General features: G+C 32.6%; 1 protein-coding gene across 1 annotated transcript in view; it reads right to left on the bottom strand.

Annotated features, from left to right (window-relative positions):
- The window catches only part of LOC118186632 (uncharacterized), a 435,694-nt gene that overhangs the window by 32,683 nt on the left and 387,140 nt on the right, over window positions 1-15,871 (bottom strand). The window contains exons 16-20 of the mRNA XM_085813324.1: window positions 13,791-13,906; window positions 9,287-9,377; window positions 8,574-8,699; window positions 4,449-4,557; window positions 1,870-2,195 (exon numbers count right to left, since the gene is read on the bottom strand). Of these exons, the coding sequence (XP_085669450.1) occupies window positions 1,870-2,195; window positions 4,449-4,557; window positions 8,574-8,699; window positions 9,287-9,377; window positions 13,791-13,906 (768 nt within the window). The remainder of the gene's footprint in view (window positions 1-1,869; window positions 2,196-4,448; window positions 4,558-8,573; window positions 8,700-9,286; window positions 9,378-13,790; window positions 13,907-15,871) is intronic.

The raw sequence follows: 15,871 nt of genomic DNA, 5'->3' as shown, positions 1-15,871 counted from the left end.
TGTAGGGCAGTATAATCATCTGAAAGCACATTACAAATTACAGTAACCGTCAACGGTTGTATGGATGATAACAGTATTTCTGTAGCCTTAGTTGCAAGCCACGGACTTTGGCTTTGATGTTGATGAGATATTCTTTCAGCAGGGTGAAGTCAAGTGTTATGCTGCGCACGAAACCACTTTTTGCAGCAGAAACTTCATGAGGGGAGCTGATTTCGCACAACATTGATTACAATTGGCAACAAAGCCCTGTGACCACATAAATGAGATTTTTATCTCTAGGCATTTGTCAAATGCAAAGTGTTCAGCAGACGTATGCTAAATTCGTGAACTTGAAGAAGAGAACAAATATTTAATTTCGCACGAGTGTCTTACGAGATGTGGAGGACATTTGCTGAATGCTGAATGTTATTTTTTATATTTTATTTTGAGTGTATGTCCTTCCAAAGTATGTCCCAACTTTGCGAATTCATGCATAAATAAAGATTCATTTTGCAAATTGAAAACATTAACCTTTTTTATTATATTTTAGAAGAAAACCATTTACCTTTGTCGGTTTGGTAGTTCTCTCAAGAGATGAGCAATCTATATAGATGTAGATTTTCCGCAAAGTTTCCGCACAGTTTCCCGCAAATGTATGCTAAATTCGTGAACTTGAAGAAGAGAACAAATATTTAATTTCGCACGAGTGTCTTACGAGATGTGGAGGACATTTGCTGAATGCTGAATGTTATTTTTTATATTTTATTTTGAGTGTATGTCCTTCCAAAGTATGTCCCAACTTTGCGAATTCATGCATAAATAAAGATTCATTTTGCAAATTGAAAACATTAACCTTTTTTATTATATTTTAGAAGAAAACCATTTACCTTTGTCGGTTTGGTAGTTCTCTCAAGAGATGAGCAATCTATATAGATGTAGATTTTCCGCAAAGTTTCCGCACAGTTTCCCGCAAATGTTCCAAGTTGTTTTTGATAATATACCACAGAATGCTTGTGTTTCCTGTACCTCTCACAGGACAATACTAAACATTGATTACTCTCTACGAGATCTCAATATCGCTAAACGACTCAGCCACAGTGCTAACGCAGAATGCTGTTAACTCTTATTGAAAAATCCCTGAAAGCTTTGAAGACATTTCTTTGCATTTTCCGCGAGGCAACTTCGGTAGTCGTTGCTCTTCTTTTCCCTGAAATAACATTCATGCATACCAAAAAGTTATGCAAATTTAAAGGTATGCGGCATAGTTTAAAAGGATGCCACCTTAACTGTGACCTAATAAGCGTTCCTGTTTAGTGTCCCAGCTCACTGGAAACAAACATTATTGTTAAATATGTGCAAGGTCTAACATAAATACGTAGCTTTGCTGTTGAAAAGACTTTGCAAATAGTGTAGATCCACCAGATATTTAGCTTTCAATTAAAACCTTATTTTTAATTAAACTGAAATCTTAGCTAGTGCCAGTAGTCTCATCTTATAATACTTTCAATACCACAAGTCATCGGGTTAGATTGGCATTGCACCTTTAATCAGTAAATCACTAGAAAACAATTATACGAATTTCCAATTCGACTTTTGTTTGTTTCGACAATTTTTGTTTTCAGACAGCTGCCAATTCGGCAAACAGATTAAGAAAGCTATGTATGTTTACTATTTGGCTGAGTTTCACTTTCTGTTTAATTTCACACCACACAGTTATACCAAACTCAACGAAATACACGTATACATACTAATTACAGTTAGCATTTTTATAATTTTTCAGAGAGAGTTGCATATAGTGCTGACGTTTGCACCATATGCAGTTACTGCTATTATATTATTAACAAAATTTATAAATACAACATTCATTTTTACACTATGTCAAATACATACCCATTCTGCGTGAATCCGGAGACTGCAGATTTTCATAAGATGATGCCTGGCTTGTGATGAGAGTGTTCTGCACCATACCACCCACCATGTTACCTCCAAAACCTCCCCCACCGCCTCCCATTCCACGTTTTGTTAGGGCTGGACTCTGACCTCTGGATCCCGCAGGAGAGTAAGGACTGTGGGCAGGAGACGAATCTCTTCCCAAGCCTCCCCCACTTCCGGGTGTATCAGGAGGTTCAAGACCACCCCCTCTTGGGCCACCACTTGTTCCCATGCCAGGACTACTCCTTCTCTGTCGATTCATAGTCTCCAGCATATTTAGATCACTAAAATTTAAAGTACAAATGTATTATACATGAGTTAAAGCTAAACAAATCTTGTAAGTAAATATAGTGCTCAGATGGTGCAGTAATAATATCATTAATAAGATCGTAAGGCAAGTTAAACTGTAGACAAAAACATAATTTTTGACAGTTCATTTTTAGAATTAATGTTAAAAGCTCTCAGCTGCACATTAATTCGCGCAAACCCATAAATATTCAAATCTTAATATTCGTGAATGCAGTTCTGTAAATATAAAATAGAGAATGGAATACAATATACATAAAATATTTTTTGATCTTTTAGCTTAAGGCATTAAAATGTAAAACAAATAATAAATTTTAGCTTTTATCGTACATATGCGATTGCACATAAGACTATGAGAAAGTCGCATGTCAACTGTATTGAGAAAAAAACAGAATTTTGAAGAACAATAATGATGACGGCAAATTTTTTTTTAATGAAATCTTTATAGAAATGTTTTAAAATTTTAGTCGCTAACTTCTAAAATTTAAAAGTTAAAAAAATATCTATATCAATATTTTGGTCACTTATGATTAAAAATGAAAACCTACCAACTCTATGTAAAAGAAGTCCCAAGATTTTCATTTTTAGTTACATATGCTTAAGAATACTGTCCTATATGAATTAAGGTTTTTAAAAAATTTACTCCTGAATACATCTGCTGTGTTTAAGATAATCTAATCTACAGTATTCAAAACATTAAATATTTTCGAAAGTTAATAATAAAGAATAATAATAAAGAAAATATTAAAAATGACGGGTGTATATTTTAGATTGGAAGCTGCAATGTCTATGCTTCAAGCCTATATGCGTATGTAGGCATTTCTATTGCTTTTAGTTAAGTCACAGTTGTCAGATAGCATCACAACACTTGTTTACCATCAGCAAAGTAACAAAGGTAAGAACATGCTTCTTTCCAAGCAAAGCAAATGTATTTTAAAATGTTATAAAAAATTTGGGAACGTGTGAGAGGTGAAAAGAGAATGGAGCACATCATTTGAGACTACGCCACAGTCAGATATGTCCTATGATATCTATCTTGCGTCACATTACAACGTGGTACATGTCTGTTTTTCCCTTTGAATTATAGCCCCTTTTGTCAGCCTGTTCTATTCCATTAAAGACCAAGTTGCCAATGGAATTTCGCATTTAAGCATTTACAGTTTTGGGATATGTGATATCTAAAACGTTATTACTTACCATTATTGCTATTCCCGCTATTAACGTTAAAAAATGTGTAAACAGTTTTTGGAACATCATGTCTGTATATGCGATCTTTTTATCTATAACATGTATTAAACTTTGAAATAAATAAACCTTAGGTCACTATTTTATGTCTTTATTATCACGAGTTGACTTCAAATAAATTTTAAGAAATTCAGTATTTGCTGATTATACTAAAATTATATTTATATTTAAATTTGTTTTAGCAATATGTTTCTGCATTTTTCTTTATAAAAAAATTCTGAAATTAGCTTTATAAAAAATGACAGAATAACCTCATATTTCAATTAATCATTGGGGGATTAACGCAATATTTCAACTATTCTGAATATTTTCAATACCCTTTCTACACTCCTCATTTTCTGCTTATTCAGAAAAATCGCAATCGCTTCCTGTATTTTCAACATACTAGGTTTCTACGCTTTTATGCCAACGAAGGTGAATAGTATCACAGATGGTCAAAGGAGAATAGGAGTGGATATTTAAAACAAACTCATTGTTTTTCAGTGGACAGCTTTCGCACGTTGCTGGACGAGTGGCTTGTGACATTGTCATACTGTATCATCTGATTCCCAATGCTGCACAGTTCTCGACTCATGAGATTCATACATTCAAGCAGACGTTTCAGCCGGCTAATTTTATAGACTGCATTGATAGCTTGCTTTTGTCTAAAACAAATGTCCTTCTGTAGTTATGTTCTAACTTTTACATTTCTGTAAATGTTCGAGCAATTATTTTAGCAAATAAATAGGTCATGATAGTAAAATTAACTTTTATTATTATGTGCATATTCCTAGATTTTAAGTTACGTATACAGTAGGTAATATTAAACTATTCTTTACCGTTGATTTACGGAATGGTTATATTGAAGCTAGTGAAATATAGCAGTGATTGTCCATGATCTGCATTTCTCATTCGCTTAAGCTTCATTAACGATACCACTATCATCCTTATTAAAGTCAACTGATATGAAAATGAAAATAAATTTGAGAATCATTCTTTAATCTTACCATCGAATGACTATTTCGACTTCATCTGCAGAAGATGCTATGATCCTTTGCACTTCTTCATATGTTCGTCCTGTCAGAGGGACGCCATTCCACTCTAGTACTTGGTCCCCTAAAACCCAGGGCATTCAATATGTTAGAAATAATTTAAGCAAAATCTAATACACAAATATATTAAAAATTAATACGCATTTTTATAATTACATTGAACTAATATGCATTATAAATTGTACCATTTACATCCCACCTGCCATAAGTTTGGAAATGTTCTGTATTTGCAACATTTTTATTCTGTATGTTTGATATAAAACCATATCTGGAACTTAAAAAGCTAATTTATTATTGCAAGTGATTACATGTTGTCAAAAATGGAAATTTTATATATTACAATTGCATGTCGGCTGAAATAAGTCTAAAAAGCAACGAGAACTATAGAATATGCACATGATTCTGACCGAATCTTATCAATTAAAGCTACGACATATGAGCTTTGAAGTAATTTTCGTATTAAAAGAAGTTTTCTAATACTTTATTTTGCAAATACAGTCGGACTAGGTTATAACGGGAGTGAAAGGACCCCGTATTTGCTCGTTATAACCGAGTGTTCGTAAAACAATGGTTTCGTGAAAAAAATTTAAAAATATTCACTATATTATACAAACATATTTACTATGGTGTCCGCCGATAACATCGCGGCAAAACATCGTGGACGAAAACGTCGCGGAGAAAACAACGCAAGGTGAAAACGTCGTGCTACAAAACATCGTGGGAGAAAACATCGCAAAGAGAAAACATCGCAGTTCTAAAACATCGTGGTACAAAACATCGTCGTCGAAAATAAAGCGGTTCAAAAACATCACAGTTTAAAAACATCGTCGTCGAAAATATCGTGGTAAAAAATAAAGTATCTACAAATCATCGCATGACGATAACATCGCAGACATGCTTTTTTCAGGTTTTAATAATTGTAAATGGATATTCCCATAATGATTTGTGAGCGCAAGGTGTAAAGAAGGATAAATTTTACTTTCACATATTTTATTAACTAATAAATATTTGCTGAAAACGTAAGAAGGAAACTTAAGCATAGAAAATTAAATGTAACTTATAGATTATACTTTTCATGAAATATTACCAGTAAAAACTTTATAAAAATGATTTATTAATGGCCTTTGTTAGTTAACTATGTCGGTTTAAAATTCTATCAAGTGCTATAAGTTGCATTAATTTTTTATGCTTAAGTTTCCTTTTTATTTTCTCAGCAAAAATTTATTAATTAATAAAAAATATGAAAGTAAAAATTATCCTTCTTTCCATCTTGCGCTCACAAATCATTATGGGAATATCCATTTACACTTATTAAAGCATGCCTGAAAAAAGCATGTCTGCGATGTTATCGTCATGCGATGATTTGTAGATACTTTATTTTTTACCACGATATTTTCAACGACGATGTTTTTAAACTGTGATGTTTTTGAACCGCTTTATTTTCGACGACGATGTTTTGTACCACGATGTTTTAGAACTGCGATGTTTTCTCTTTGCGATGTTTTCTCCCACGATGTTTTGTAGCACGACGTTTTCGCGTTGCGTTGTTTTCTCCGCGACATTTTCGTCTGCGATGTTTTTGCCGCGATGTTTTCGGCTGTAACCATTTACTATATTATAAATACTTTGTTTCATTTTTATTTCTGTACAGTGCAAAATAAGTTGGTTAATTTGCTTTCATCTGCCTTATTGTTCTTCGTAGAAAACACATGGCTCGGAAAAAATCGTCATTTGCACCCCTGGATTTGAATTTTTTCTGTAAACTCAAGAGGCATTCAATATATTGGGGCGCTTCCAGCTTCAAATTCTTCACACTCATCGTTGCCTTCGTCACTTTCACTATTTGTTCATTTACTTGAATTTCAGCTGCAATATCCTCAGAAGTAGGTATCTTGGAAGCGATAATATTGACGTCAACAGATGCATAATTTTCAATTCTTCTCTACTCATTTCTAAATTTTCCAAGACGTCTATTTCTTTTTCTTCCTCAGTGATTTTCCCCTCTTGAGAAATGTCCAATCTAGCCTTACAGAAGCAATTGGTAATGCATGTTGATGTAACGTTTCCTCATGCATCGTTCATTAGCTGTATCGCTTCGAGTAGGTTTACATTAGCATTTGTGATTGTTCCTATTTTTTCTCTTCTATCGAGAAGCATCAAAATCAAGTGCTTACGAAAGTTTGATTTAAAACTTCTGATGATCCCTTGGTCCACAAACTGGAAAACGCTTCGGAATTCGATAGTAAAAATTCAATGCTGATCACTCCCCAAGATTTAAAAAAAATGTCGCCGCTTTAAAAAAACAAATTGTGTTTGCAGGATTTATGACCCATCACTAACTTTCGGTTGACTTCAGTGTTAAAATTTCCCCAAGAAAGAGTTAGCTCAGCTGAAGAGGAAGAGGCGAAAGTCAATAAAAATTTTATGAATCACAAAAATATTGCTCGTTATAACCGGGGTTTGCTCGTTAAACGCGAGTTATGCTCCCATAGATTTAACATTGTATAACCAAATACTTTCGGATTCCTCGTTAAATTCGTTAAATCAGAGCTCGTTATAACAACTGTGTGGCTAAAGCTGTGAAACACCAGCAAATCGGGCCAGATTCTATCACTAGCTTCCTTGTTCAATACATTGGAATTTTTATATTTTCTTCATGATTAATATGGATACTAGTTTTTTTATCCTTAAACTTTCCTCAAAAAAGCATTCTTCCTTTATCAAAGACCTTCTCGTACTTTGTCTTATGAACTAATGAATATAATTTAACTCCGAAAATTTTCAGAAGGTAAATAAATATTGCTGTAGAGACGAAATAGAAGCTGTACAAAAAATGGTATGTTCCTTTTCAAAACAGAGTCTTCTAAAATATGTTTTAGTTCTATGCACATGATCCTAAAGTATCTTAATGAAATGCTTAGTGAAAGAACACCAAATATACTTTGTCAAGGTAGAACGCATATAACGTCAGAAATTGAAGATAAGCATTTCATAGCCATAAGGAACGTAATAGTTTTGAAGTGAGCACTGTATTACTCGCAAAACTCAATATGGTGAGAAATACTGAAATGTCATTGATTCTAATAAGAGATCATAGCATAAAAGTATACATAAATATGCGTATAAACGTTACTTCTAGGAGCTCTTGATAAAATAATAGATTATCGCTTGCTAACAAATATGAAAATTCAATTAACAAGACTAAATGCATTTCCACATTTCATTTCACAAGTGAATGAATATTCAAAGATTTTTCCTAATACAGAAAATTATTTTACCACGGTTTAATTGATTGCAATATTAGTAGATATTCTTTACTATCTTTTAGTTGCTTTGCTACAGACTGAGAATATTTTGAAGGCCATGCAACTAATAATTTCATTCTAAATAAATAGTATTTCGAAGAAGCAGAACGACTGTATCCTTTTTCGATGGATGTAGTAACATTTGGCAAATGCCTGATTGCTCACGGATTTCACTTCCCTCAAAGTAATGACTCTAAATATTCTTGTACGATATACAAGTTATATTAAAATGAAGCACTGTAGGATCCAAAGCAAGCCAAGAACCATCTCAGAAATTAGTTTTAAACCCCAATGAGCGTCTAAGGAAAGAATATCATAACAGAATCAAATCTTTCAACGTTAAATTTAAATTAGTGAAGAAATCAGGCTATTGTGATATTGGAAAATTACTTGGCAAGGATGCGTCGACGGTACATAGCTGTGGTAAAAACTTCAGGCAGATTATTTAAAGAACTAAGGATTTAAACTAAAATTAGTACTTTTATTTTCTTTCTTTGTATTCATGAATGCGGTTGAAAACTGTGAAAATTATTACATAAGAAAATATTAATTTTATTTTCTGAGTACAACAATAAGATAACAATTCTTATATGCAATACCTTTACATTTAACCTTGGAATGCTATTTTTGTTCTGTTATATACGCAATGTCTTTACATTTACACTTGGAATGTTATTTTTTTTTCAGTTATATGCAATGTCTCTACATCTTAACTTGGAATTAAATTTTTTAACTTAATATCTTCATTCACTCAAATGTCAATAGAGGAATATACCTTCTTTCACTTCTCCGAGGGTTTCAACTACGCCTCCAGGAAAGATCTTTGCGACGTAAGCTCCTATCATACCATTGGACCCAGGCACTTCTTTGCCGCCAACAACTTTCATGCCCAAACCGTTTCCTGAAACACAGTCACATGGCAATAAGGTAAGTTTACATAAATTTAAAATCCGCATTCATTTAGTTTGTTTAAAAATGAAAAGAAATAAGGATACGATAGGATAAATAGGAAAATACTGTATTAAATGTTAACAAAAGCTTGTAAATTTAAATATATATTAAAATCTCTTTCATTAGCTTGAATAAATATCATTACCTTATCAACATCTTTTCTAGTAATTTAAATATACCTGACTTTTTCCTGACTATTTCATGAATAGTGCATAATATAAACAGCACATAACTTCACCCATCAAAATCGCAGTTAAAAATAAAGTATGGCACTATGAACAATGAATTTTTATTAACTACGAATTACTAATTACCTCTAAGATAATTAAGAAATAAAATGTCCGTAAGTTTATTTTATATATCAAAAATTAACTGTTATAACATTTAATGCTTCTTTTACCTTGTGAAAGATAAATATTGAAATTAAAATTAATGAAGAATCACTAAACTATCTGCTCATAATAAAACACTCATACTGTCATTTGTCTATACGTTTGATATACCCTAACGAAACATCTAGAAAACATTGATACAAACCACTGACGGAACGATCCTTGGGGTCCCTGGTGAGGAGTATCCTCTTAACAGGAAAATCATATTTCTGAGTGGTCTTGGAAATGGGAGTGCGCTAGAAAGAAGCAAAATATTTGTTTACGATGTCGTTCTTTTCACCAGGATGTTAGTTCTTAACATTAATTTCACAATTAAAACAGATACTGCATATGTTGTCTCCTTTCACATCCATCACCTAATTGTATATATGGGCATAAGATAACAAAAGCAATTCTAAGCGTTAGAAATCAGAAGTTAAATACATTGATATTAGTATTTTATTCTAATTATTAATCAATAAAAAGACATAATTCTTAACAGTCTGTTCGTTTTAAAAGTTATAAATTCATTAAATCATTTCGTCTGAATTTAAACACAAATCAATGCCCATTGCATATATGCTTGGGATAATATTTAGTTCCAATATTTATGCTTTTTCAAAACAACCTCTAATTTATAAATGCTCTGAAACTAAATTGAAAATGTTATATATAAATAGCATATAACGGCGATATCAGGCATAAAATTTAAATAATTATCAAATAATTAATAAAATATTCAATGAAAGCTCATTTATTTTTACAAAATTAGTGATTATGTTTTGACAGTTTTAATACAAACATTTATGATAATTATTTTTGATTAGAAAATGTTGTTTGAAAATGAAATAGTAAAATGTGCTTTAAAATATTATGCTGAAAATAATTATAGCTGTAATAAAGCAGAAAGAAGTTTTATTTAAACATTATGCATTTATTATCTTGTTAGAGAAACCGAAAACTAAGAGCGCATATTATTAATAATTCTAAAACTCAGTTCATCTGCTCAAATAATAAGCTTTTCAATGCTATTAACTGCATAAAAATTATTAAACATTAAGCATCTTAATTTAATTTAATTTAATTATGAAGTGTTGCGAACATTCCAATTGACTACAAATTTCGTGAATTTAAAAAGCGTAAAATTAAAAATTTTCTATGAAAGTTTCAGGCAGCAGTTTGGGGACTCATAACACTTTTTGGTCTTTCTGAAAACTACAAAACTGTTTTTTAGAAATGATTAATTTCATTTGTAGAACAAAATATTTCAAGTAAAAATCGTTTTTCATTAAAAATTGGTAGACTTTTGCTTTTATGACTAAATTGCTGGTGAAGACATTTGTTCAAAAATTAAAATTACCTGGATCCAAAATATTAATTGAATAGTAACAAGCACATTAAAACCTTCTAGCACTAATCAGAAATTAAAATCAATATGGAATTATAATAAATTATGCTGAAAGTAATTGCGTGTTTTGTATGAAAAGGAACGGGATAGCTCATAAATAAGCATTTCAGATGCAATACATCCTCTCTCTGCTTGCACTGGCAGAATACAAATGAAATATCTAGAAAGTAGCAGTGTATGTATCCAATTTTAAAGTATGGTTATGTTTCATAAAAATGCTTAAGCATGGAAGCAGTTCTCTGCGAGCAATGGAATCTACACTAATCTTTTAATAGTTATACTATTTAAATGTGATTTTAATATCTGTTGTTGCTTATCTCACTTGAAATAATAAAATTAGAATAATTTTCAAACCTGTAAGTGCTGAGTTTCTTAAGATCTAACTTTGCGTGTCCAGCAGGTTGGTTGAAAAGCCATCAATAAAATAAAGGAGATGTAAAGATAAAACCGAAGCTTAGTTGCACTTGGAACAATAAGGAAGGATTGTGAAGCCCCAACAGACCATCACATATCTTAAACGATATGTTACGTGCTTCTTTAGAAAGGGAATCAGTCCTGTCGTAAGCAAACAACTCGTGTGTCAGAAGTTTTCTAGAGGAAACTGGCTTTCATCTTTCTATGGGAAGACAGATCTTCAAAAGAAAAGGTTTGGAAAAATGTCAGAGTTTTCTCATTTCTCATTTTAGCTAGGAAGTGGTTTTCCTTCTTACTTCCACAAAAGGGAACTACCGTATTTGGCATCGTATAAGACTCACCCTCCCTTTTTGTACACATTTTTGGGGGATTTAATTTTATTACTGATCATTATAATGAATTTACAGTTTTTTAAGTATAACGTAATATAAATACAAAGTAATACTTTCTGCTAATAAATATATCTGGGAAATAACACTTTTTAATCTTTGTCAAAACCCATACACTCATCTCCATAGCTAAATGAAAAGTCACTTCGAACCTCTTCTAAATCAGCGTGTGAGTCCTCATACAACAAACTGCCCTCTGTACCATCCAAAACATTGCTAATACAACGCTTCTTAAATGTTTTAACCACTGTCTCTGTTTTTACAGCATCCCATGAAGCTTTGACACATTCACAAACTTGCGAAATGTTAGCCATCTGCCTCCTTCCTGATAGTGTTATCAGGACTTGTATTTCTCCTAATCTACTTGGCGAACATGAGGTGTCCTGACTAGACAGTGAGTTTGAATACAAACTACGTCCTACAGAGTGTAGGAGAGACGACAAGATGAGAAGGGTTTAATTATCCTTTATTTTCCATGATATTACAGGCGCTCTCGCACTTCAGGATATAAAGACCAACAACTTGCGGTCTGAGCGTAAAAATATACAAACTACTAACTAACTAAAAATAAGAGTTTGAAAACTTTACAAAAATACTCAATAATTAATTTTACTTAACACTAAGACTGTCCTTTTAAATTATTACGTATGTAGTTCGCAAACTGCGGGAAACTACAATACGTCTTTAGCTTTCAAGAGGACTAAAACCTTTGGCCTTAAAGGCGGATTGCAACTAATTGCAAGCTCGCGTGAAGTATAGTAGCAAGCAGGCTCACGTTCTTCCCATCTAACTCTGCTCTTGGTAAAAAGCCACAACTTAAACGTTAGCAAGTACAATTTGCATAAACAATTTAACGCGTTTATTCTGGCCGGAAGTGGAAAATAAGAGATGATACTAAAGTTTTAAAATAAAATAAACGTTAGTGAAACTTAAGATCCTTACAGTGTAACCTCAATTTGAAGACTGCATCCAACTGTTCCACTTCTCTTTCATATATCCTTTAAACATTCCACAAGCGAACAAGAAAAAATCGCATAACTCTGGATAGAGGAAATTTTCAGAAATTAATGTAATCAAAAACAGAGTATCGACATATAAGATGCAGTACCGACGTATAAGATGCATCCTGTTTTTCAGACCTATTTTCAATGAAAAACGTGTGTCTTATACGCCGGCAAGTGCGGTATTTGAAATCATTAATTTTTGGATGCATTCATTGGGATAGCTCTATCAGTAACATTTATGAGAATTCTTATTTGCGACTTTTAAACTTAATTTTAAGACCCTCTGCGTAATCCTTTGCGAACAAGAAAGGAATTTCACTTATTGCAGCTACAAACAGCTGCAAATGATTTCAAAAGGCGGAAATTTGTCGTTAAAGAACGGCGGAAATTTGTCGTTTCTTTCTCTTTCCGAACAAGAAAGGAGATTCTCTTATTTAACTATGAAATAGAAATTGCCGTAAATAATTTCATGGTAAAGGACGGTGGAAATTTATCGTTAAACTTAATTTTAAAAAACCATAAAATCACGATTTTAAAGTGTTAAATAATAATTTTCTTTCTTTACAGCTTAATTTCTCTATTTTGTGTGATTAAAAGCTTAAATGTTTCCTTATTTCAATAGCTAAAACTCAAAGTTTTCAAAAAATAAATGTTTTACATTTTATTATTCTTATTGTGTATTTTGCTGTATAACATGTAGGTCTTAAGTCAGGTGAATATAACGGAAGAATTTAAAACTGAAGTTCCGCGAAAGGGATAACGAGACCAGCTTTCGTAAAAATAGCGATTAAAATTATTTCTGAACTCTAAGTCCATCTTCATATATTCGTCATTTGATCCCAAGATAAAGTCAACGACCGCTTCAACAACTACCGCACTTCGCTCATTATCTGTTTGTTACAATAAAAAATAAAATTTCTGACATGGAAATTATTTTTAAACAGCCTTTTTTATTGTAATGTGTTTATTCCTATATATAACATTATTGACCAAAAGCAAAAAATATTCTTCAAATATAATTACATGAAGAAATATAAAAAGAGAAAGAAAAAGCATTAAAATAACCTAGGAAAATTAACTCCTGCCTGAGATATAAGGCCCACTCTACAGCGCTTTGGAAGAAAGACATTAAATTTTGCTTACTGTCAGAAACACACACACTGAATTTTTCATCTAAAAAAAGGTGGGGTAAATTAATTATAAAAATAAGTAAAATAAAATAAATAGTTCATATTTTGGAAATAAAAAAATGAAAAAAAAATATATCAGATGAAGGGGATGGGAGTTTCAATTACAATTGGCACATAAACATTCTGCATCGGAAACTGCCTATTTATCAGCCGTCTTTTAATGTAAGATTTGTTTCGGCGCATATACACATCACCGTCTTCTTAAGGTAATTCCCGTCCATCGCGTATACGCGGCGGACGTTCCCAAAGGTTTAAATATACTTACAGTTGTCTTCCGCTGTGATCTCAATAAAGAGGAAGGTTCCTGCATCCGGTGACCCAGGGAATCGTCTTCATTGTTATCTTCCTCCGTATGATGATGGTCTTGATAAAGAGACTGAGCTACGAAGGTGGAAAAACTGTTTTACGCCGATGGCAAACTATATTATAAACTAAAGGTTCAGAAATATTTAAACAGATTTTTACACTGTTCCAATTAAAATATTAGGAGATATATACGATAAAGGAATTCATGTACAATTTTAACTAAAGTCTGATGGAATCATGACTCAAAACAAAGCATTTATTTAATAAATCCGATAACAAATTTAGCAATCAACAGCTTGGGCAATAAATCATAAATAGATGCACTGAATAAGTTTCTTTCGATCAAATATCAGTTTGACCCGAAAGAAAATAATAACAAAATCTGTAATTAGTTTGTAACAAAAAATCTACACTTGGTATACTGGTTTGCATCAGAAACAGTGTAATTTGAATCTAATTACACATATTCCTTTATATAAACGTTCGCCATTGGAGATACCGCGTTGCTTTTGCTTATTTATATTATACATGGAGTCTTACAATTACAATAACAGATTAATTTGAAACACGAACTTGTTCAGAAAGCCGTTAAGAAGAGCAAGATTGCGCCTGTCGTTGGCAAGACCCTTGAACATCGTACAGGTGACAGTACGACTTCGCTCAGTTTCACCTCCAATTTTGATCGAGAGCACCCCGAGAGGACGTGTCCCACCCCTCGTCCTCTACCATCAAACTCTCGACAGGTCTTTCGGCTCGCCATGTATTCGGAGTGTCCCTGTGCCGCAAAGACACTATACATTCACAAATATTCATGCCTTCTCCGGGATTCGAACCCGAACAATAGGAAATAGGCTTCCTTAACCACTATACCATCTGAGCGGCGGTTTGCGCTGTTCACAGCAGTGTTGCCAGATCGTGGAGTTTTTCACAAATGTGCGAATTTTCAGAAACATGTGCTACTAAAATTTTAGTGCTTGCGATTTTTGCGACTTCCATCATTTCCTTATGCTACTTTTTGTGACTAGAAAGAGTTTTATCGTAAAATGCTTATATGTTAAAATAATGTATCAATTAAAAATAATTTATATTAAAAAAAGTTTATTTAGGCATAAATAGAAATTGGAATCTGGCAATCCTGTTTACATGTGGGCTTTACTTTTCGAGGTTGCACAGCCTGACGCCGGTATAACGAGAAGGGGGTAAAGGGAAGGGGAAACAGTGGGAAAGAAATATAAAAAAATTCTACGGGATATCTCTCCTCCCCCCTGGTCCCCCGTGTGTTTTGTTTTTAAGTCAGTCCCCCCACCCAATTTTATGGTGATAAGAAATCGAATAAGAGAACTTGCAGCTTGCACGCCATATATTGGGTACCCAAACAGAGAAAGAAATGAAATTCATTTTCCTGATTATAATATTGCTAAGAACCAAGCAATGGAAATGACATAAAACTCAGCGTAATGGCATTTTTCTAAGTAACAACACAAATAAATTTAACAGTGAAATAACAAGGCTTTCTTAAGTAATCAGAATCTGAAATAAGCCCACCACGCAGAACGGAAAACTCACTGAAAAAATTCCTTAATTAAAATGTTCACAACTGAGCATAAAACAATGAATTAAAAAAAAATTAACTGGGAAGCCAAAAAATTTAGTTCAAAAGGGCTGAAACGTGAGGCATCTCTTCAGAATGGATATGCACAAATTAATTTAAAAACCTAAATTACATGAGAATTAATTAAAAAAGTAACGGATATTTAAACAATTAAAAATAAGCAATATACTAGTTATAAAAAATTTTTAAAGCTAAGCTACGTAATTAAAACGACTAAGAATTGAATACAATCTGTAACATAAAGAACCAATTGACAGTAAATTCGTGATGACGTAAGAAGTCATTTGAGCATGTGCAACTAACGTCACAAAAGCATGTGATTTCTGACATTATTTGCGATTTTTTGAGACCTTTTGAGGCTTCATTTCCAACTTTAGTTGAAAAATTTCTGGCAACACTGGTTCACGGCTGTATTACGTCGTTCGGTT

Source organism: Stegodyphus dumicola, chromosome 3 (genome assembly GCF_044657685.1).
Source record: "Stegodyphus dumicola isolate Sdum_Otavi_A_Nest chromosome 3, ASM4465768v1".
Classification (NCBI taxonomy): Eukaryota; Metazoa; Arthropoda; class Arachnida; order Araneae; family Eresidae; genus Stegodyphus; species Stegodyphus dumicola.
Note: the sequence above shows the minus strand (reverse complement) of the source record. Positions and strands in the feature narration are given on the sequence as shown.